The sequence below is a fragment of the Hermetia illucens genome, chromosome 5 (assembly GCF_905115235.1).
Source record: "Hermetia illucens chromosome 5, iHerIll2.2.curated.20191125, whole genome shotgun sequence".
Lineage (NCBI taxonomy): Eukaryota > Metazoa > Arthropoda > Insecta > Diptera > Stratiomyidae > Hermetia > Hermetia illucens.
Genome location: NC_051853.1, coordinates 29,140,229 through 29,162,305, shown reverse-complemented (window position 1 = coordinate 29,162,305; position 22,077 = coordinate 29,140,229). Strand labels below are relative to the sequence as shown.

General features: G+C 36.2%; 2 protein-coding genes across 7 annotated transcripts; one reads left to right on the top strand and one right to left on the bottom strand.

Annotated features, from left to right (window-relative positions):
* The first annotated feature begins 31 nt into the window (after window positions 1–31).
* LOC119656485 (anaphase-promoting complex subunit 4) lies at window positions 32–9,097 on the top strand. The gene is made up of 9 exons (XM_038062809.1): window positions 32–271; window positions 4,667–4,783; window positions 4,865–5,013; window positions 5,074–5,459; window positions 5,520–5,696; window positions 5,761–5,923; window positions 5,985–6,237; window positions 7,978–8,717; window positions 8,915–9,097. Exons 1-9 carry the CDS (start codon window positions 160–162, stop codon window positions 9,032–9,034), a joined length of 2,217 nt encoding a protein of 738 aa, XP_037918737.1. The 5' UTR covers window positions 32–159; the 3' UTR covers window positions 9,035–9,097.
* A 93-nt stretch (window positions 9,098–9,190) lies between these two features.
* LOC119656489 (troponin T, skeletal muscle) lies at window positions 9,191–20,564 on the bottom strand. 6 transcript variants are annotated; one of them, XM_038062814.1, is made up of 10 exons: window positions 20,416–20,563; window positions 17,106–17,152; window positions 16,578–16,620; window positions 14,493–14,510; window positions 12,848–13,220; window positions 12,571–12,789; window positions 12,380–12,472; window positions 12,239–12,319; window positions 12,035–12,113; window positions 9,191–9,701 (listed from the first exon to the last, which is right to left on the bottom strand). In XM_038062814.1, exons 2-10 carry the CDS (start codon window positions 17,119–17,121, stop codon window positions 9,490–9,492), a joined length of 1,134 nt encoding a protein of 377 aa, XP_037918742.1. In that variant the 5' UTR covers window positions 17,122–17,152; window positions 20,416–20,563; the 3' UTR covers window positions 9,191–9,489. The 6 variants fall into 6 exon arrangements, with proteins under 6 accessions (XP_037918742.1, XP_037918741.1, XP_037918747.1 ...); XM_038062813.1 differs by lacking the exon at window positions 12,035–12,113 and adding an exon at window positions 9,862–9,940 and having other exon boundaries at window positions 20,416–20,562; XM_038062819.1 differs by lacking the exons at window positions 12,035–12,113; window positions 14,493–14,510 and adding an exon at window positions 9,862–9,940 and having other exon boundaries at window positions 16,582–16,620.
* Window positions 20,565–22,077: the final 1,513 nt, after the last annotated feature.

Here is a 22,077-nt window from a genome sequence, read left to right as displayed (position 1 = left end):
TTTAGCTCCATCTTCATGTAGAAATCAATAATCAAAATGAACTCTCTCTGAATTTCGATATCAGCTGATTTCTGTTTACCGTGTCAATGTCAGATGTGAGTTTATGTTTGAGTTGTTTATTGTGGTTCCGGTGCCGGCATTTTCGTAATTTGATGCACAATGGCGTTCTCGATGCCCATGAAGCAAATTGGTGTAAAAAACATCGGATTTCGTGTGGATCTGATGGAGTGGAGCAATAAAATGGATCTCATAGCAATCGCAAATGAAAAAGGTACGTTGAGGAGTGTGTTGCGCATGGGAGACCTGAACGAATCGGTTCAGTGTTGACACTTTCGAGGAGCGAGCTTATTAAATTGCAATTTTGTGCACTATTAGTGATTGTTACACACTTTCAATTGGGTCATGTGGATGCACTATTCCAATTACTTTTTAACAGTTCTTGCCGATACTTTCAGAACAATTTATGTGCAGTTGCATCATGAGTTCCTCATTCCGTAACCTGGTCTAGGCTAAATTTAATGCAAGTTTGAAGACAGCAACAGAAGTGGTAAAAAAACTGATGATCTGAAATAATTAGTTCCAATAAGGTTGAGGACCGGCGAAACAACCGGTATCCGGTCTAGGCCTGCTTTAAAAAGGAGCTCCAGACATCCCGGTTTTGCACAAAGGTCCACCAATTCGATATCCCTAAAAGCTGTTTGGCGTCCCCTGTGCAGACAGGGGGCGCACGTTCCATGAGAAAATGCGCCAATCATTATTCTGTTGTTGTTGCCGGGTTCGTCGTTGTATTATCCATCCAGTCCGAGGCTCCTGTTGTGGCTTCGTAACAAGTTGTTTTTCGTGTAGGGTTGTCATACCCAAATCCCAACCTGGAGGACCAGTTGGTACAATTTGTCCCGTTCTTAGCCGCGGGAGACTCGCCTTCATCCTTCTTCGTCTGCAGGTTTTCGTTAAGAAAGAGCTCCCAGCGGTCACCACGTGGAGGTGGAGATAGGGTTTGGTAGTAGAGCTGTTGGTGTTGGTTGAGCAGGCGTTTCCCAGGTTTTATGCTCCATCGTGGGTACCAATCCATGTTTCGCCCTGGGACCTATACTGCCCTTTGACCACTCGCAATCAGTGCTCCAATGTTATATGCCTTGGTTACTGCACACTCTACATGTGATTTAGCTTCTGGTCCATCATTACGCCTGAGTACTTGAGCGCAAGCTTGAATTGAATGGTTTTTGTTCCAACTTCGATCTTCATAGACTTGGACTTTCTCCGCTTGGTAATAAGTATTACCTCTGTCTTATGTTCTGCGAGAAGTATACCAGCATTTTCTAATTAGGACTTAATGTCATAGACTACTTCACTAGCATAACTTTCGACTTCCTCATGGAGGCGTGCAATAGCCGTCACACCAATGTCGTCCGCGAAACCAATGGAGGCCACACCAGTAGGCAAGTCTAGCATCAGTACTCCGTTATACGTAATAATCCATGAGAGTGGCCTAGGACGGACACTTGTGCAACTCCACATGTCGTTTAGTATAATTTCATTCCTTCATCTCATTTGCAGTACAGATTAGGAAATCGGTAACGATATGCACCAGTTCTTCGGCCCAACTAAATTGATTAGGGACTCCACCAGGCTAACTATATCCTTCGTAGACTTCCCATTTCGAAAACCGAACTGATTGTCAGAGAGACCGTCTTACTTTTCGGCAATTGAAAGGAATCTGTTACCGATTATACGTTCAAATAATTTGCCAGTATTATTTAGAAAGCATATCAGTTTGTATGATGAAGGTTCACCCATCGGTTTGTCTGATTTAGGTATGAGAATCAGTCTCTGTTTTTTCTACCCCGTGGGAAATAATCCTTCCTTAACACATGCGGTGAATACCTCCACAAACATATGTGACGCTATAATCACTGTTGCCTTGAGGGCTTTTGGGGATACTATGCAAGCTATTATTTTCTGCTATTTTTTTGCAGCTTCCACCACTTGCTCGCTTGCGATTGGTATTTCGACGGGATCCACTTGGACAATAGGAAGGCTAGCGGTATTCACATTCGTCTAGCAAGCGAGGGCAAGTAATCTATGAAGAGCGTTTGGCTTTGATTTTGGTCATCACTATTTTGTAGATGCCTCCTCAGGGGTCCGAATCAACTTTCTTCCTTGAAGTGTTCGCTTTTACTTCTTACATTCCTCATTTGCTTGAAGTGCACTTTCCAGGCAGCATCCCAAATCTAAATCGTAGTGCAAACAGCCCTCAGCCGAGAGGCTGGTTCCATAGATACAATCTGCAGGTCCGGATATCATCATTCCTGCGTTAGGGTCTACACATTCGGAATACCCGGCATGCCTAGCATACGCTTATATTCAAATTAACTGACGCGATGTGAAAGTGTTATTTATTCCTAAACAAAGGAAACCCACCTACATGGACGCAAAAAGTTTCCAGCCGATCCGTCTAATTTCTTTTCTACTAAAAGGACTAGAAAGACCAGTAGATCGGTTCATAAGGAATACACACATTTCTAAGTGGCCACTTCCCCAAAGGCTGTCAGAAACAATCAAGGAACATTTAGAATTACATTTCGACTCTAAGCCAACGTGGAAACACCGTAGATTCAGAGGCTCAGTTGCATTAGTATTACTGGAGTAATGAGTACTACGTCAATTGCAGCATTTGAAGCTATCCTAAATCGGTGGGTAGATTTGGAGGTGACACGGAAAGGAGCCAACGACACATATAGGCTCGATCCAATCATTCGGTCATGCGTCTATCTGGAATTCCTTGACAGATATCCGATATCTCTGACGCCGATGCAGGGGTGTTCTCGGGTAATCCGATCATGGAATTGGACCGATCCTTCGGAATAAATGACCCCTTTCCGATTTGCTGAAATTTACAACCTTTATTTTTTATTTTCAATGCAAGAAAACATTTCCACACAGTTTACACTGACTTCTCACCCATTGTTCATTTCCACAAATCTATAATTTTTCGTTGTTGACCATGCCATTACATACTTGGGCTTTGGTGTAGTCGTCAGCAGCAGTTTGATAGCAAGGTGTGCCCATGTCGAAAAGCATGCGCACATTTCAAAAATCAATCATAAACCATATTTGATAGTGAAGAGACCACCTTCATTTGCCGGAGTCCACCTAGAGCGAAGTTATCCCAGAAACTTAAAATGTTGGCGAAATTCGCCATTCGCCCGCAAACACTGAAGCTTCACGCGTGGGTCCGCATCAGAACCTAAAAAGCAATAACGAAATTCGGGATATCGCGCGAACCTAGCCGAAGAAAACACTCGAGCTAAAACTGGTAAAGAAAAAAAACAATATCCTCCGTAACAACTGAATCGATGATGATTATAAGCTAGTAACGAAACGGAAAAATGTTTCATACCAGATAATGCAGCAATCTTGAAGAATGCGGGCACTCGCATAAATTTATCATGAACGTCGACCGGAGAAGCGATTTTACAAACGGAAAAAGGAAACCTGTGAAAACAAGCCAGTTTGTGAACTTGCGTGATCTTACCAGGCCCCATATGCCCAGGACGTCATCCAGGTAAATCGGCAACAGATCAGATTTTTTTTTCTGTAGCAATCGATGAAAAAACTTTTGGAATATTTTAATTAGTTGCACAATTTTCTCATCGAGATCAAGTCCGCCTACGACGAAATTCGGTATCCTAATAGAACTATTGACTAGAGTGGCCCTGCAAGTTCACTATCAAGACCTTTTACCATCCATATTGGTCTAAGACATCCATGCCCTATCATGTGTCCAATCCGAGATGTACAACTACATTCAGATCGAGCAGACGACAACGAGAAATTATGGGCTGCATATTAATGAAGTTAAGACGAAATAGATGGTGGTAATGTCAATACTGAAAAGCAAAACAACATCAAATAGCACTGGTCAACTGAAAACATTAAAGATAGGAGATTACAACTTTGTGATTGTTTTTTTCTAGTGTTAAAAGCTCTTACTGTACAGGACAATGACCTTCTCAGTTGTCATGTATTACTAGAAAACTTGGGTTTTTATAAAAAAAAATGCTATGTTTTGGCTGCGCCCGAGAGAAAAATTCTCCGAGTTCTTTGTGGCTACCTACAGGAGGATGGACAATGAAATTTATGAGCGATAACATGACAGTCTGGTTGCGGATAAAATCTGACTAAATACATTGCAGTGGTCAGCCCCCTAATCCATATGGATGTAGATAATTTAGTCCGGATAATTTAGTACCTGGAAAGAACACCTTTTGTTAACATACCAAAAATTAGCCCAACAATCTTAGCTGAGAATTTTCTATATTGTAAGGAAAGAGTTCCAACCAATCTCAGTCAATGTAATATACCGTATATCACCAGAATTGGCCGTGTTTTTTATTGATATGCCTTAATTTTTCCGTTGCTAGACAATTTATTTCACGTGTTAAAAATTTTGAGAATTATTTGAAATAATAAAACTGGTTTGTTCTATTCGCTAGTATAGAATTTTATTTTGCAAATACCGATATTTCGGGAACCACCCTTCATCAGTGCTAACATTATTGCCGTGTTAACTCTAATCATCATCAGGTCATATTTAGCTACTCTTATTTACTACTTACTCTTTCTTATTTTTACCTTATGTTAAACCTTTTTAATACGTTTACAGGAGAAATCATCATTCAAAGGTTGAACTGGCAAAAGGTGGTAATATTTCCTCCACCTGTGGAGAGCGTGAAAGTGAAGGCATTGGCGTGGCAGCCAGGCGAAGCAGTGATCGCTGCAGGTGTGCGCTATATTTGAAAGCAATTCATTTCTAAATCTTTTAATAAATATATTTCAATTGTTTTGTTTTTTTTTTGCATAGGTTACAGCAACGGTAAAGTATCTTTGCTTGACATAGAGAAAGAGGATGAAATTTACACGTTTACGTGTGAATCTGATATAAAAACCTTGAATTGGACGAAAACGAATATCCTGCCTAAAGTTGATAAGAAGGACATCGATTATTCTACAGTAGGCTCCTTCGAAAGAAGTGGTATTTATCTCGTCTAACACATATTGTCGTGTTTTCAGCCAAATGACGACGATTATCTATCACCTCTGCCGAACCTAAATTCTCTGACTTCTACATCTCGAAAATCAGAATTCTGTTCAACGAAGTCGTTTGCAAAAGGCCCGCCCAATTTTCTGATCATAAGTCTAACCTCGGGACAAATACTCATTTCTGTATTTGGATTGTTACCATGTGGCACTATAAACATTTCCGATCACATTATTGATTCTCAAAACTATGAAGTTCATGATGTCCAAATGAGTTCCAATTTCAACGAGGTGTTTGTATTCTTGACTAACAATGGAGTTCTTGAATTACTTATATTCGAAAACAACATTCTGTCAAAATATGCACAACCACTTTTCAACTTAGCGATAAAACATGGTAACATAGTGGATACAATGAAGTAAGTGGGAGCCATAAAATTACATTTGTCATCGAGAATAAATCACTAATCGCTTTGCAGCTATATAAATGAAACTATACAGTGTATAATTGAAGCCTGGGAGACTGTCCTATTGGAGATGGACAATAAACTAACTAAATATGCAAATTCGCAACCAGAAGGTTCCATTTCAGCGGATTTCTTAGAGTTACTTATGTTTGGATATCCTTCAGAGGCTTTAGAACAGTTTCTTGTAAGGTACGATCTATTATAAATACTTACATGACACCGGATTCCCTAATGTGTTTCTGTTAATTTACAGGGACTTAACCGAGAAGGGACTGAAAAAGCTGGGAAACTCTATAGAGTTAAGTTACTCAACTATCCAGAAACTTGTGATTAAACCGTTGCACAATGCGGCTACGAACTTGATTTATCATCTCAATAGCATCAAAGGGTTAAGTCGGAATTCTTACAGTTACAGCGTAAGTTTTCAAACTCTTATTCGCTATTCGCTGTTAACTATTGAATATAAAATATTTTTAGGCTTTACTCGATATAAAATGTGCAGAAAAGGCGACTTGCAGCGCGGGTTCATTTCTTATCAAAATATTCGAACTGCAACAGACCATTTCTCAATCTGTAACGGACTATAAAACATTTTGGTGTTGGTTATATATGGCTATTATTCGACTCATGGATGAAAATGTTCCAGATGAAGTGTCATCTACTTCACAACAGGATATAACATACTTGGCCGAATTTTTAAACAGTTTTGATGATTGCATTTTCGAGAAAGGTATGTAATTAAGTTAAGAAAATCTACATTATAAAATGGCATGGGACAACGATATAGAGGTGCGTATTTTAAGTAATAATAATAATCGTTGGAGCAACAATCCATATTGCATCAGGGCCTTGATGTGTGTTAGAACACTTCATTCAAGACCGTAACGGTACACTACAGTAGTACACTGTAGGAGGCAATGGGGTCAGCATCGCATATTTTAAGTAATGGGAATAAATCTGCTAAACTAAATTTATTGGAGATATCGATACAAAGTAGACATGAGATGGCGCATTGTCGTAGTCGAGCTTTCAATTATTGGCAATTTCTGGTCGCAGTCGGTTGATAAACGGAATCGACGGGTCCTTCAATCTTTTTACGACTTCCCCGTAGAAGCCACCATTGACTGTCTTCGGACACAAATTTCGAATGGACAACCTTCTTGTCAAAGAAAACAGTCAGCATTGCTTTGATTCTAGTCTTTGGCACGTGAGCCTTCTTTTTACGGCGATTGCGGAATGTGTCATTCGTTGTTTTGCCGTTTTATTTCACGGTCGTGTTCAAAAATCCAAGTTTCATTCCCGGTAATGACGTTGTCTAAGAATTCAGGGTCTTCTTCAATGCATCAAAAAAGATCTTTTGAAACACTTTGGGGACATAGCTTGGCGTAAATCACCCTCATCCCAAGATCCTCACCGATAATTTTATTTGATCGATTCCCAGGGTATCCGCGATCATACCAACGTTTCTCGTTCCTTCGATTCTGGAGGTTGGTGGGCCGGGGTTCGTCCTCCATGCTCTCCCGACCTTCCTTAAACATTTTGTGTCACCTTAAAACTTGAGCTTTCACTGCTCTATACTTGCTGAATCATTTCCAGCATTAATGTCCCAGATTTTACATTTTAAGCTTGCACATACCTGTTTTTGCACGTCTTCTCAGCGCTGATTACGTCTCAACCAAAGCCATCGGGCTTCTGCCAAATGGGATACTTTCAAAGTCAAGCCCTATTGCAAATTCCACCGGTACGAGGTGGTGATGACGCAATAAATATTCTCATTACTTAAAATACACACTCTGTCAAACGAATATTTTATAAAATCCTAGCTACTTGTCTGAATGATTTTTTCCCCCTATAGCGCTACAGTCCATTAGCGATCCTTGCTCCCCCAAAGTCTTCGTTTCTACTCTTCTCGGTCTAGCAGTCACGTTCTCCGATTTCAGAAGCCAAACAGTCAACAATCTTAAAAGAGGGACGAAGACGGCTACGGTTTCTCACCAGGGCAGAGGCAACTCTTCAGACGTTACCTCACCTTTGCTCTGGGAGCAGCGTTACCGATGCAGCTCCCTTTTATAATTCGCAAAACACGACAACGGTACGAATTATAATAAGAGAAGCCCATGTTCTCTTGTGGAGCTACCGATGAGGGAAATATGTTGAAATTCTTGTGGAGGTTAAGAACTATACCACGACCCAGATTTTTTCCGCTTAAAAAAGATGTGCATTCGAAAGTATCTATCTTGTACTTTTCGGCGAGATCAATGAGTGTAGAGCTCAAAACCACTCAATCCCTCAACAAAGGTAGAGTTACTTCCCAGTGTTGCTCAAAATCTGTATTTTCCATGATATAATGCAATGTGAAAAAAAAAATTCACCAAAAAATCTCTCGAAGTTGTTCGTTTTGTCCCTAGACGTAACTAAAAACTTATTTGTTTTACAGTGAAGTAATATTATCCCCTTTTTTCTTATGCAGAGGACGGAGGCGTAGGCAAACGGAAATTCAATTTGGAAAGAGTCGGGCAATATCTTGAGGATTGCGATTTACAGACTCCCATTAAACAACATGATTGGAACAATTTGCTGAGTGAAAATGAATGCCTTCGAGATTCGGCACTAATTTTTCCGCATCACAAGAATCAATCACTTATACAAGAGTGCAATTCAGTGAAGAAAAACATTACAGAGTTATTTCAACGTCCAAATAACCAAATTGGAGAAAACTTTCAATTGAAATCGAGAATCATCTGTTCTGCCTTGTCTGCAGACCCAGTGCACACGGCATTCATATCAAATGAAGTCACACCATCCGATATGTTAGTCGCAACTACAAGCGCGAATGATTTAATCTATATCGAAATTATTTCAAAAAACGAACTGAAATCGTCGAGGCTGAATTTCATGAAGGGACCATTCACACAACCGCAATTCAAGGACTTGAGTGACATGGTTGTAAGAGATTTGAAATTTTACAACGAAAGTACAATGTCCCTTTTATTGCGAGGGCTATCGGAAGGACGTAGTGTAAACTATTTCATTCAATTCGGTATGCCCGAATGGCAAGCAACATGCTCTCATCATCACATCACAAAGGAGTTGGATTTACGACAGTCGGCTGTGATGACCAATTGTTTTGAATTCGTAGATGTTGGATGTTTTTCGAAGCCAATCGATGGTAATACCTGTGTTCAAATCGCTGTGTCAGGCAGCCGCAAGGTAAGATATCTGCTAGTTTCTTCTTTGGGTAAACTGTCTACGAATAACAGACGAACCCAAAAAAATATCAAAATTACTGGAGTAAGAAGAGTACATATGAGTATCTGTATCTTCTTGTGATGTAATATTAGTTAAATAAATCACTTGATTAAAATTCGCTTGGATAAACGAATTATCATAGGACTTTGTTACAATAGGTGGCATCAATTCTCTCGGACAATTGCCGGAAAATCCGACTGTACGAAATGGAAGTGGAGGATGAAGACGATGAAATGGAGCCAGGTCTGAATTTATTTACTTCGAGAGAAATGGTGTAAGATTTTGTCTTGTCTAAATATGTGAATAAAGAGACTTCATATCGGAAAGAGTGTTGCTTTTTTTCGAACATCAGTGTTTTATTGTCACTTCACATGCTGATAGTCCTTTCCTCTTTCTGTGCATTCTATTGTTTTCATGCTTGATAAAAAAGCGTATTTACAATAACTTTTTATATTTGTTTTGACTTAATTATAATAAAAGATTTACTTTATTTTTCAGTTTTTTTGCTTTAAATAAAAATACATGAAAGAATGAAACGAATTATAATTAACTGATGACACTTAATTATAATTGGATAACTGACACGGGCGGTACACAGTCAGATAGAGGAATTATTTTTGTATAGTTGTTGTTTATCATCAGTAGTCATAAAACCGTATAGAAGTTTCGAAAGATGTTGATCGAATGGTTGGTAGGATTTCTTGAAAAATTAAGCTAGAGTTTAGAGGTTGATTTATTCTTCTTCCTCTTCTTCTTCCTCTTCCTCCTCCTCTTCTTCTTCCTCTTCTTCCTCCTCCTCTTCTTCCTCTTCCTCAACAACTTCCTCTACCTCTTCCTCATCTTCGACGACGTCTTCATCAGCCTTGACATCTTCCTCACCCTCTGGTGTTTCTGGATCTCCTTGTTTCCTGCCTGGTCGTTCGCCGAACCATTTTGGTAGCTTGGCTGTAGGGAGATTTATTGAATTAAAATAAGATTCGTTACGAAATGAGAAGTTAGAGGCGATTTTAGAATATGAGTGATGTGTATGTTATGTACAATTTATGCAGAATGAGAAGTTAAAGTACGACAAAATGATTAGCAACAAAATAATGAAATTGCTTACTTTTTTGGCGTCCACCGAATTGGTCTTTCTTTTCGACCCAAATCTTTTCAAGGGTTTCCTTGTTGAGGTCATCGAATCCCTAGAGGACATTAAACAAATGGATGATAAACGTGCAGATTAATGAGTACATTTATTAATCGGATTGGATTATGACTTTCCATTGTAAATTATCTACTTTTTTGCTATTGTTATTTATCGAAATTGAATCTCTACTAAACATGTTTGCAAATTGGACTTGAGTCATAAATCAATCCGAAGGAATATCTCAAATTTCGGGTATCAAGCATATTCATTAACAATTTTCTTCGGTAAGTTGTATTGGCGTGTAGATAAAGGAATTCCTTAATGTTGATAAATTTTATAGAAGCTGAATCTTAAGGTTATTCTCACAATGCAGGAACTTATATAATGGATTTTTTAGAAGAAATGTAGTCCCGCTAAGGCACAAAATCGAGTTTGAGATACAGATATTACTGGCAGAATCAGATTAAGATAAATATGACATTTCGCGCCCTATGCCGCAGAGATTTCTGGTAATCGAAAAAATATAGAAAATATAAATTTCAGATGCAGGTTTAACCCTGCATCTTGTGAGCCTACTCTGACATCTTTATGCCTAAAATGAACACTAGGTCAGTCCCTTTAAAATCCCCTTTCCATTCTCTGGAACTACAGACCGATTTTAGCTGATATTACATTTGAAGAAAAAGATATGCATGTTGTATACAGGGTGCGTACGGTGTTTGAGGAGATGCATATATGTCGCTATAATTTCCTGAAACCATTATTTTTTTTTTTGCTCTTTTTCAGATAAGACATGGAGGAATACAATTTAACGCAAGAAATGAAGAAACATGCAGTTATCGTCGCTATATGTGCAAATCACAACGATTTAGAAATCTCTAATTTTCTTAAGTGCGCCCATTCATTCGTTCATAAGGTTCACCGTGAATTGGAAGCATCAGGCGGCGATACAGAATCTGTTGGAAAACGCAAAAAACACGTGCGAAGTTCTGACACTGTCCGATCTGCAGAATTTATTTAAAAAGTGCAAATGATCATTGACGAGGACCCTTCAATATCAATGAGGACCCTTGCGAGAGAGCTTAATGTTTCTGACCGTCTTATCTGTCGACTTGTCCAAGAAGGTCTCCGGTATAAATCCTACGTTTTGCGCAGACGACAGTTTATTTCGAAGCAAACACGGGAACAGCGAGTTATCCGATGAAAACGTCTTCTGAACAAAATTAAACACCCTGAAGCACCTGAGATGTTATGCGTTTTTTCTGATGAAAAAAACTTTGACCAAGAACGAAAGGCCAAACACAGAAATGACAGATGGCTCTGTCACGATCCTACAGAGGTTGCTGTTGTCATGCACACAAAGTTTCCAGCTACTGTTATGGTTTTGGGTGTTGTGAGCAACAAAGGACATGTCGTCCCACCTCACTTGTTCACTCAAGGATTTCGAGTGAATTCTGCTGAATACATCGAGGTTCTAGAAACAGTAGTGAAACCCTAGATTGATAGCGTTCGCGGTGACAGCCCATACATCTTTCAAGAAGACTGTGCTCCTTCACACAAAGCGATGGCGACACAAGATTGGATGGCTGAAAATTTCCATGACCACATAACACCGAACTTATGGCCGCCTAGCTCCCCAGACCTTAATCCTCTGGATTATTACGTATGGGGCGTAGTTGAGCGTGAAACCAACAAACATCCTCATAACACTATTTTTTCTCTGAAGGCTGCAATTAATACCGTTATGGTCAATATGAACAAGCGACATTTGATTCGGGCATGCAATTGTTTCCGGACCCGGATCGTGGAGGTTATTGCAGCTAATTGAAATTTTATTGAATGAGTTTATCGATATATAATAAGTTAATGTGTAAAAAATTCGTCAAGTTTCATTCATTCAAAGCTAATTAGTTCTACTCTCAACTTCTCCTCAAATACCGTACGCACCCTGTATGTGTTTGAGTATACACTATTTGTTTGTTATTAACAAGAAATCACATGAAACGTATAGTATATATACATTTCTAAAACAAGAAATGTGACATCACGAAACGATACAGATAACGAGAAGGCAGCATGAAATTATGTATCTGTTTACGAACGATGGAAAATCGACAGATAAACTTGTTGAACATTACTATTTTCTTACTTCTAGTGCGCTGCATAAAACGTTCATGTCTTTGCTGCCACCTTTTTTCAGCTGTTTCTTTGTATAGTGTTTCATATCCCTTTTTAATATATGCATTACAGGCAAATAAGTTGACGGGTCATTTTAAAAATATAAGTAGAGAAAATATTTATATTCTATTTGAATAAGTAGTAAGTATATATGAAAAACAGTTTGAATACTTACACCTTCGAAGAGTTTCTTCTTGTCATCGTATGAACGGGTATCTACACGTCGTTCATATTTGGAGGCGACTTGGATTTTAGGCTGGAAAAGACAGACAGTCATTGAGATTGGTTTCTAACAGAAAATATCTGGAAAACTTACCGGGTATTTTCCAGTAAGAGCTTCAGGGTCCAAACCTTTCTTCAAGGCTTTGTGCCTGAGCTGCTGCTTTTGTCTTTCTTTCAATTCTTTCAACTGGAAAGATATACAAGAATTATTTTATCAGCGATTTGAAAAAAAAAACACTTGGATCTTTGGTAAACATATAGTTATGCATATATCATTGAACTTACATCGTAGTCTTGACGCTTTTGCCTTTCTTCCAAGTCATACTTTTCAGTTTCCAATTTGACAATAGCTTCCCAGAGTTCTTGGGCCTTTTGTCGGAGCTTGTCTTCGCTGAGGTTCTCGATGTCAAGGGGCTTAATACGGAACGACAAAGAGATTTTCTTCTCTTCTTCAAGTTGTTCCTTGGTCTTGTTACGTTCCATAGCAGCTGATGACAAACCAAGCTGTAAGAAGATGAAAGGATGAGAAAACAGCCAGGGTATTTGAAGAAATTCCACATACCACGCTGGCGTCCTTCTTGGCGATGGTGAAGTTTGGTCCCTTCTTGTCCTTGTCCTTCATGGCTTGGACCATAGCTTGACGCTTACGTTCAGCTTCTTCGAGACGTTGCCTCTTCTCCTCAATATCGCGCTGTTTCTTCTCTTCGATTTCTCGAACACGACGCTCCTCCTCTTCCTTCTTGCGTTGGGCCATCTTGCGTTCTTCCTCAGCACGAGTGACCTTACGCTTGGCTTGCTTCTCCTTGAGACGCTTGAGCTCGTCTTCTTCGCGAGCTCGTTGTTTGCGCCATTCTGAGATGTATTCCTTCAACTGCTCATCGAGATCTGAACGCTTTTGATCTTGACGCTTGATGAACTCTGGATCTCCCTCACCTCTTTAAATGTTTGGAAAAAGTTGGAAAAGTTAATTGGGAAAATACTTTTATATCTTTTTTCTAAAGTTAAATACATAATCACGAAACATTTTTACATTTAGAGGCTTGATAGCAGCTTTTGGGAGATACTGTAGTATAATATAGGGTGATTGTAGGAATAACATAAAGTAGACAGCACTAAACGGGGTTTCTGGACGAACAACAATAAAAAGTGGTGCATGCAAACGACAATCGCACAAAGTATATATAACTTCTTACAGTGATGCAGCCTCAAAGTTAGACTATAGTTCCTTTAATGTTTTTAGATTAGATGCCTAAACGGCTTAGTTTTGCGTTGCTTACTTCTATATTGTCTTTGAATTATACTTGTTGGGTGTGTTACTTTGTACTTGGTTATTTTCAGTTAACTTCATTCGTTAAATTTTGATTATTGAAATGAGATCAGAACACTTCAAAATCAATTTTCAAAAAATAGTGTATCCAAATTCAATATTAAAAATTATTTTTGTCTATCTTTGCCTTTTCTTTCTGATTCATTTCAATCAAATTATTTTCGAAATGGCCCAATTATATATCCTCCGTATTCAAGTCGAATATTCTATGATCCTAAAACTATTTTTTTTAATCCTTTTTGGCTAAAATCCAATAGATGGAAACGGAAAATATATATTGAGTAGATTAACTGATTTCCAATTGTGATTGTCTTAGGCAAATTATAAAATTAACATAAGCATATAACTAGTATAAATTTTAGAAATTACATAAAGTCTTTTTAGAATTATATTTGAGTTTCTGTTTCAAATTAATTGTTGAGTGCAAAAGTAATTACAAAAATTTTGATTTTGTCGAACATCATGTCAAAATTGATATTTTGATGTTGCATCCCAGATAAGTTTCAAAAACAATGAAATATAAAAATTCAAAATATTCAGTTGCAATACTGAAGTACTGTGGGAAACAAATAATTTGAATATTAAAAAAATAGGTTTAATCGAGTATTTAGTGCAAAAATCAATAATTTAATTCTAACATAGATTGATTTTGTATGTCGATTCTGTTATACACATTATTATACTTGGAAGCAGTTTAGAATTTAATCTAATTTTTATTATTTTTCTCATACAGTTATTTATCTAATTAATTGAACATTTAGCGCTTCATGTTGTTTAGAATTTTAAATACATACTATTATTATATTTTGTTTGCTTGTTACTTATTAATGCCTTTACGAGTATTTAAATATACTTGGCCTTTATGGCATTATAAACTTACTCGGTCTTAACAGTAGTTCTACACGAAAGTCATCGAATCACATCATTATTCGTTCATCATCATTACCATCATCATAAATGTCGTGATAGATGGGCAAAAAGAACAGGTATGTGTGTAGTTCACAAATAATCCACCGAATGAGGAGATGTGCAAACAAAATGTTTTCATTTTTGTTGTTTATCGGTTTTGGTTTTTAGTTTCATAGTTTAATTAAATTTGAAAGAAGAATCAGATATAAAAATTGTAATTTTTGTTCATTGTAAATATACCCCAAAAGATCAAATAGACTAATCTAGTGCTATTATTATGTACAAAAAATCACAGATAATTGTTATCCTACGGGTAAAAGACCGAGATCTATCATATCACTTTGTAATGTTAATTATATTTGATATAGTATTCAAGTGTAGGTCTGAACGCTGAACGCTTTAACTTCGTACGTTGTGCATTTGGCACTTAATTTCATATTATAGCAAGAAAGTGCTACTTTATTATAAAGAATAGCGTTTAGGACCTACTTCAATAAACTATCTACAAACTAAACATATATATATATAAACACGAACACCCCAGGAGGAATTGCCCACTTTAAATTGCGACTCAAACAAATCAACAAACGGAATATGAAGCTAAGTTGGCAATCCCTCCAGTTTTTCTAACTACAACTATTAAAAAATGGAATTTGAACAAAATATAAAAAAATCTATCAGCAATTCGTCTACTACTTTTCAAAATAAATGTTTGCTTAAACACTTTTTAAAGCAAAACTATACTAAGAAAAACTTCTATGGTATTTCTATGGCACTTACTTCCTGTAATTAGAAAAGAAGAGAAAACGTTTTTAAGTAATACTCTTTGTGTGTATGTAGAGTTTCATTGTTATGCGCGTCAGTATGTTATCCTTTCACGATTTGTGCATCGTTTTTGGCTTTGCATTGGGTGTTAATGCAGGCTTCGCTTTTTTTGCTGTATTTTGTTCTGAATTGATTATATCTTGCAAAATATATTAAATGCCGTTTTTGAAGACTTGAAAATTTAAGGACTTGGAGGGATCCTTTCTGAATGCTCGGTTGTTGAGGCAAAATGAGGACATTAACATGGTGACTATGCACGTCAAACTATTTTTAGCCTTTACTATTTTCCTTTTTGGAGCGGTTTTGATTAATTGCATTTTCTCCTGAAACTTAAGTGCTAATTCTCAACAATCATTCTTTTGTTTTAGTTTTGGAAGAAAAAATGTGGCTCATATCTAGGGAAACCCTTATATGAGAAAGAAAAGCTATGAACTCAATAGTTCAATCGTTGTTTTTAGTTTGAATATTTCTTTCAGTCTTTACTGAAATGAAATTGTTCTTTCGGGTAAATATATGGATAAATTTTATAAAAATAGTTCCTTACTATAGTTCCTTTTTAAAAATAAAAATATTAAAAAGGAAAGGTTTCTAATTTAACTATTGAATTTTATTTATGTTGAGGTAGCAAACACGTGTTTCGGACACAATATGTGTCCTTCTTCAGTGCTTATTTTGTAATCTAAATATATGGATTACTTTTTCACAGAATATGGTGTACTGAAAAATTCGTGAAAGCAGAAATTTGAATTTATAACATTCTTCGTGGTATAGTGGAAAGTGGAATATGTATATGAGGGTTGAGGGTTGCATATTTGCTAGAAACTTTCTACTAAATATAACCTTGTTTGTTATCAGCAAAGATCTCATAGATAATATTGCCCATCAGAGAACGGCATTTAACTATATTTGCTATGTTAAAATGTAGATATATTGTTTGTTAAAGAATATTAATCGCTGTTATATCTTATACAATTTTCAAGGTTTTCTCCATTTCCGGCTCCACAATTGAACCGGAAAAAGTGAAAATCCAATTTTGATTAGACCGAGCTTCGTTATTTTTCTCGACGTTCACAGCAGAAATGAGAGTTAAAATAACTATTACATCATAAACTTCTTTCATTGCTCTGTACAGAAAAAAATGTTTAAAATTATTGGCAGCAGCATATTACAAGCATTTTTATGCATTTGCTTTGCGTTTCTACAGTAGTTCGCTTTAATTTTCAACAAAAACTTACGTCTCAACAGTCTCGACGACCTCCTCCTCTTCTTCAGAGCTAAAATTATTACATTATTTAATAAAATTGTATTGTTTAAGTGTGAATGTGTTTTAAAGTTTTATAAAAAAGACTGATTATAAGTTTTTAAAAAGGCAGTTACATGTATTATCCCATTTTGATAGATATTTTCTTTCATTAAAACATTCCCTTCCTTTTGATTCTATAAAAGAATTTAATATCAAGTTAAAGAAAATCTTAGATAAACTTCTCAAATTGTGAAATTAAACACTCAGTGTAAAAAGTAACACTGTGCTTTGCAGTAAACACATAGAACAAACAATGGAGATAACAAAAGGATTTCAATAACAACGTCTTGTGTATTTGGGATGTGAAAGTCAAGGAAAATTCACAAAAAAAAAGAAAACAGAAGGAAATGTGAACATAGAAAATATATAATAATAAAACTTGAGAAATAATAGAATAATCAAAAATATAGATCGTAATGGACAGATATTGTGAATATGCTCAGAATCAATACTTACGTGTATTCCTCTTCATCGGACATGCTTATGGTTTAGGAAAATTAAATCTGCAAGAGACGGGAAATGGGAAATTATTATCAACATTTTATGTTAAATTGCACACGATATGATTTTTCAGAGATGGATCTATTTGTATTTTATTTCGAAATTGAAGCCGTCAAACATTTGAGAATAAATACAGACTTTTTTCTGAAATCTAAATTTAGATCACCCTGAACAGGCTGCCGCTCGATTAATTTATCTATCTCAGTAATGGCTGAGAAAAATAGCAGAGAGAGGGACCTATTTAACCGAAACTCATATGTGAATCTTCGACTCATGTACATGCGTGCAAAATCACCTACATAGCTGTGTAGAGCCTGCGAAATATTATTGCTTTTGCTGTTTGCACTAGATCGGGATTTCTTCAAGTGCCGTTGCCAAAATGGGCAATATGTGTGTTAGTCTAGTTCCAATAGTTTTTAAAAATAGACGCACATCGCTCTGTGCCGTATACATCGTATTGAATTTCGTTGTTTATACTTTAAAATGTGCGCAGAAGCACGTACCTTCTTAGCAACCAAGCTTATTTCTGGAATTTTTTCTAAAAATTGTTGCAAGCACATTAGTTAACACAGCCAAAATATCTGGAATTTTGACACGAATGGCTTTAAAAAAATTGTAGATGTTTCCTTGGAGACATTTTGAAAAGGACATTTTTCTCTTCCTGAAATCGAAATGCATTCGAAATATATAAAACCATTGAGCTTGAAAATGACCTCAAAATAACCATGTGAAAAAAGATAAACATAGCAAATCCAATAGCACTTTGGAAATATAAACTTTCTTTTCAAGTCAAAATGGTTAGCAATCATTGTTGTAACATTCAGTGAAAAGATCAAAGTTGGAAATGAGAATGTGTTTTTAGGGACATTTTAATATTGATTGAAGTTGAAGATCCTGTTTGTTTACAAAAAAAGATTGAAGATTGTTTCTTATTCTGAAGAAGCTGGTTTCACCAAAAATGATTTTTAAGAGGTTAGATATTGTCTTCTATTTGTAGTTAAGTCTATAATTGATAGACCAGTAGCTTACTCCAAACTACAATTTTATTTTATAGTGTATATATATATATTTCGGGAGCAACTTACCCCCTTCTTAAGTACAAAGCTACCCTTTTTAAGAATAAAAAGTTTGGAAATTTCCAATATTGTTCATTTGCATCCGAATTTCTTTGATATTGCATCTATTTTCATAAGGGTAACCTTAAGTAATAGCATTTTTTTAAAATGAATATCTAAGGAATTCTCTCAGACTTGGCGATAAACATTCTAATAAATATGTATATGCCGCTATGACATTGAAAGATAATTCATGTCGTTTTGTCTGGTTTGGTTATAATTAGGAACAAAACATTTTTTCAGATATTGCCAAAAGTATAATGTCTTATCCCTCAATTTTCCGAGGACCAGTTGTCCTTTTCACCAGCCAATTTTAGTTTAAGACTGATGTTTGAAATATAGTCTAAGACTAAGACTGGTCGTTGAAATTTCAATATTTTAGGGATGAAAAATTACACTTTCGGCAATATTGGAAAAATTAATCTTTTTTTTAACAACATGAACCTGTTATTTAGAAAATCGGTTTTTTCTCAATTTCTTGATTCAGATCGTCTGATTCGTCTGATTTTGGAAAATTAAACTTTTTAATACGAGGTTAAATTATTGTAAATTCAAATGTAACGTAGGGTAATTTTTTGGGATCGCACGTTCTTAGGAATAGATTTATAATTAATAAATTCCCCTTCTAATAGAAGATTACTGAAGGTAATGGTTGTTATAATTCCTCTTACACGGGAACTGGGAACAGAGATTTTCTTTTCGCCAAATAAGAACATGAGATGCTCAACCAGAAAATATATATTTAGAATATCTTCAGCATTTTGAAAGCCAGATAAAAATTCTCACAATATAACCAACTGCTACTGTTGTTCTTGTTATTTATACCAGAGTATAATTAGCAAAGAGAAAGTAAAGTTTGTCGCATTCAACGAAAAAGGCGAACCATATTTTTGCATAATACGCAAACCTAAAACTAAAAATACTCTTGTTTATACCACTCGGGTAAAAATGAGATATTCCACCAAAATAATGAAATGTTGACAAGGGACAAGTGCAGCTTTCAAAATAATATCACAAAAACCACTTTCTGCCAAATGTTACCCCACCAGATTTACTCGGTTGAATCATCGTTCTCGGAAAAACGCCAAATTTATTTGAAAATAAGGCAAGGAACGCCCAAGACTTTTTGCGGCTGAGGTGGAGCACACCACGTGAAGTATTATTTAACGGCATGGTATTCGAAATGATCAAATGAAATCGAGATGGGTGTGTATTTTTAACATTTTGGGTCAAGAAAGTTATATTTAGAAATCGCTACACCTTTATGCTTGCCCAAATTCTTAAAATGTTGATTAAAATTGGACAATTTATAGATACTTCCTCCTTTGATATAGAAAATGTCACTCCTCCCCAAGAAAAGTTATTGAAAATTACCACTTCGTGCTGAAACACCCGGTATAAGGATGAGAGTCGGAATGCACTTATTAATTATATAATAACAATCTTGTTATGCTGCAGCGGTCAAAATTGTGCAAATTACTCAACGATATTATAGCGCCACAGCACGAGGAGATTAAAATATCTCACTCCTCCCACTTTTCATTCTAATTCTCAATCTTAACATATCAAATATCACTTGAGGACACTCTCGGCATCTCTCTCTTAGGTCCCATCTATTTTTAGCAGAAAGCAGAATTGAGCGAATATATGGGCAAATTGCAATCTTATTACGTGTTCGGCACTAATTCCACAAGAATGCACCTGCTTCCTCCTAACATTATGTATGTTCACATCAAGGTAAACCTGGTCCTTTTGCACTCTACAGCCACTACAGCCATAGCGGTTGTTCAAGGATACGAGAATATGCAGCACCACTTTCATCACAAAATATTACTTTTTATCACTGGAGAGAATTAACATTATTTAGTTTCACTTATTGCATCACATATGTTGCGAAATGTATCCGCCTTTGCTGTTGTTAGATACTTTGAACTGAAGCTAATTTAGTTGGTAAGTAAAGCGGATTTATAAAGTGAGTTTAAAATGTTAGGAGACGTTATATGCGTACTACATTGTTAATTAAAATTTACTTGGATAGATAGAGTAGATCGTAAAAGGATGCTTCCGTTGTGGCAAGGGATTAATCCTTTTGCTTGCGAAAATCCAGTTATTAGAATTAGATAGTCCTTGTTGAAGGAAATGGAACTTACTCTAGGGAAAGAAAAATTTAATTTTTAAGTAGTCCGGCAGCTGACGTCGTCGGATCGAATGCTGCGGTTCGACTAAACTGACTGAGGGACCAAACCCAAATCAGCTTAGTACATTTGAGAAAAGATTCCTATGCATACATTGAAGCACATCAAAACGATTCCCACATCATTCGGGATTGGGAAGCTTTCATTTTAGGAAACGTTTATATTGAAACAGATACAGATACATGCAAAATTCATTGCTAATGTGGCTACTTTCACATTAGTCTAGAGCATCTTCAATATCTTTCAGTTTTCAGCGAAAACCCATATCCCAGATATAGGAATTTTATGTAGGTGTGTTACCGGACGATACCATATCATTTATCGTTTTTTTACGGGAAATTCTCTAAAAAGATCCAACATGCAGAACTATTTACAGAGAGTTGAAAAATTATTGAATTGATACCAACACCGTCTATCGTCCATGCTATATTTTTATATCTTTTGCGAAACGATGAAATAAGAAGAGCAGAGATAGTTTATGAAACTTTCCTTGTAGCATCCAGACTACAGGAGCAGGCCTTTGACATCGATCAAAATCAGCAGAATCCGGTACTATCAAATAAGTTTTGAATTAGAGAAGCTAGCATTCATCGTACCTAGAACATCTCAATTTCCGAAAACAAAACCTTCTGGCATGGTTCAACTTTGGCTACATTAAAATCAAGTATTAGCATAAGTTAAACTGAATTTGTATTAGTGGAAAGGCTGATTCGAAATATTTTTAGAATGTACGTAAATACCTGAGTATTCTTTCATTGATATCGTTCACTAGTTGTTAATTGTTAATTATATGCAAGCGTAGGTGGTGACTTATAGATAGAAGTCTGTAATGAAATGAACATTAAGTAAAATTCGTGTTATTCGAATAGACTTTTCCTCTGATTTTAAGAGAAAGTTAAGACGACTTATTTGGTCAACCTGAAGTTCACTCAAGCAACTTAAGCATTTATGGTTGTAGAAACAATTCTGATCTTTGTATCTGCTGACTTATGAGGGTATGGGAAACTTTGAATCCTTTATTGATGGGGGATTAATGTGGTTTGCAAATTGCTCATCAGATTCTTATCACGCGTCTATGGGAACGGGGGAACGCCAGGAAAAGGAAATTTATAAGAAACTCCCTATGATCCCGATCGATTGATCCCTAAAATCTACATTATGAATTTAATTTATATGCATATTCAAACTTTTGAAAAATGGGGCAACTGATGATGTTGATTTTTGATAAAGATGCTACCTGTAAAGGTGTTTTTTGACCTCAATTAAATGTAGGACAATAAGAAAGTCATTATTTATTTTTTAACATAATTTTTAATCTAGCCAAAGCCGTATATGCTTTAAGGGTTAAAAATGTTGTGTTATATTTTTTTAACAGCAACATTTCATAGTAGAGACGTGAAGCCATTTTGATGAGAATTCAAACGAAGGTATCGGATTGAATAGCATTCTGGGGCCCTAGCGTATCGGTAGAAAGGTACATTTTAATAAAAGATATAATTTCTGCATGAATCGAAAAAAATCAAACAAATCGAAAACCGAAAGCTCGACGTTTCAGATATGATAGGATTTCTGTACTTCGTGTGTGGGAATCTAAATCAAAACACTGAAGATGGCGGC

Coding starts and splice junctions, on each gene's coding strand:
- LOC119656489 (XM_038062814.1), bottom strand. Junction 12,790..12,847: donor CCAAGAAGGACGCCAGCGTG/GTATGTGGAATT, acceptor ATCTTCTTACAG/CTTGGTTTGTCATCAGCTGC. Junction 12,473..12,570: donor AAAAGCGTCAAGACTACGAT/GTAAGTTCAATG, acceptor ATATCTTTCCAG/TTGAAAGAATTGAAAGAAAG.
- LOC119656485 (XM_038062809.1), top strand. CDS start 160: ATGGCGTTCTCGATGCCCATGAAGCAAATTGGTGTAAAAAACATCGGA. Junction 5,460..5,519: donor AACATAGTGGATACAATGAA/GTAAGTGGGAGC, acceptor ATCGCTTTGCAG/CTATATAAATGAAACTATAC. Junction 8,718..8,914: donor CTGTGTCAGGCAGCCGCAAG/GTAAGATATCTG, acceptor TTGTTACAATAG/GTGGCATCAATTCTCTCGGA.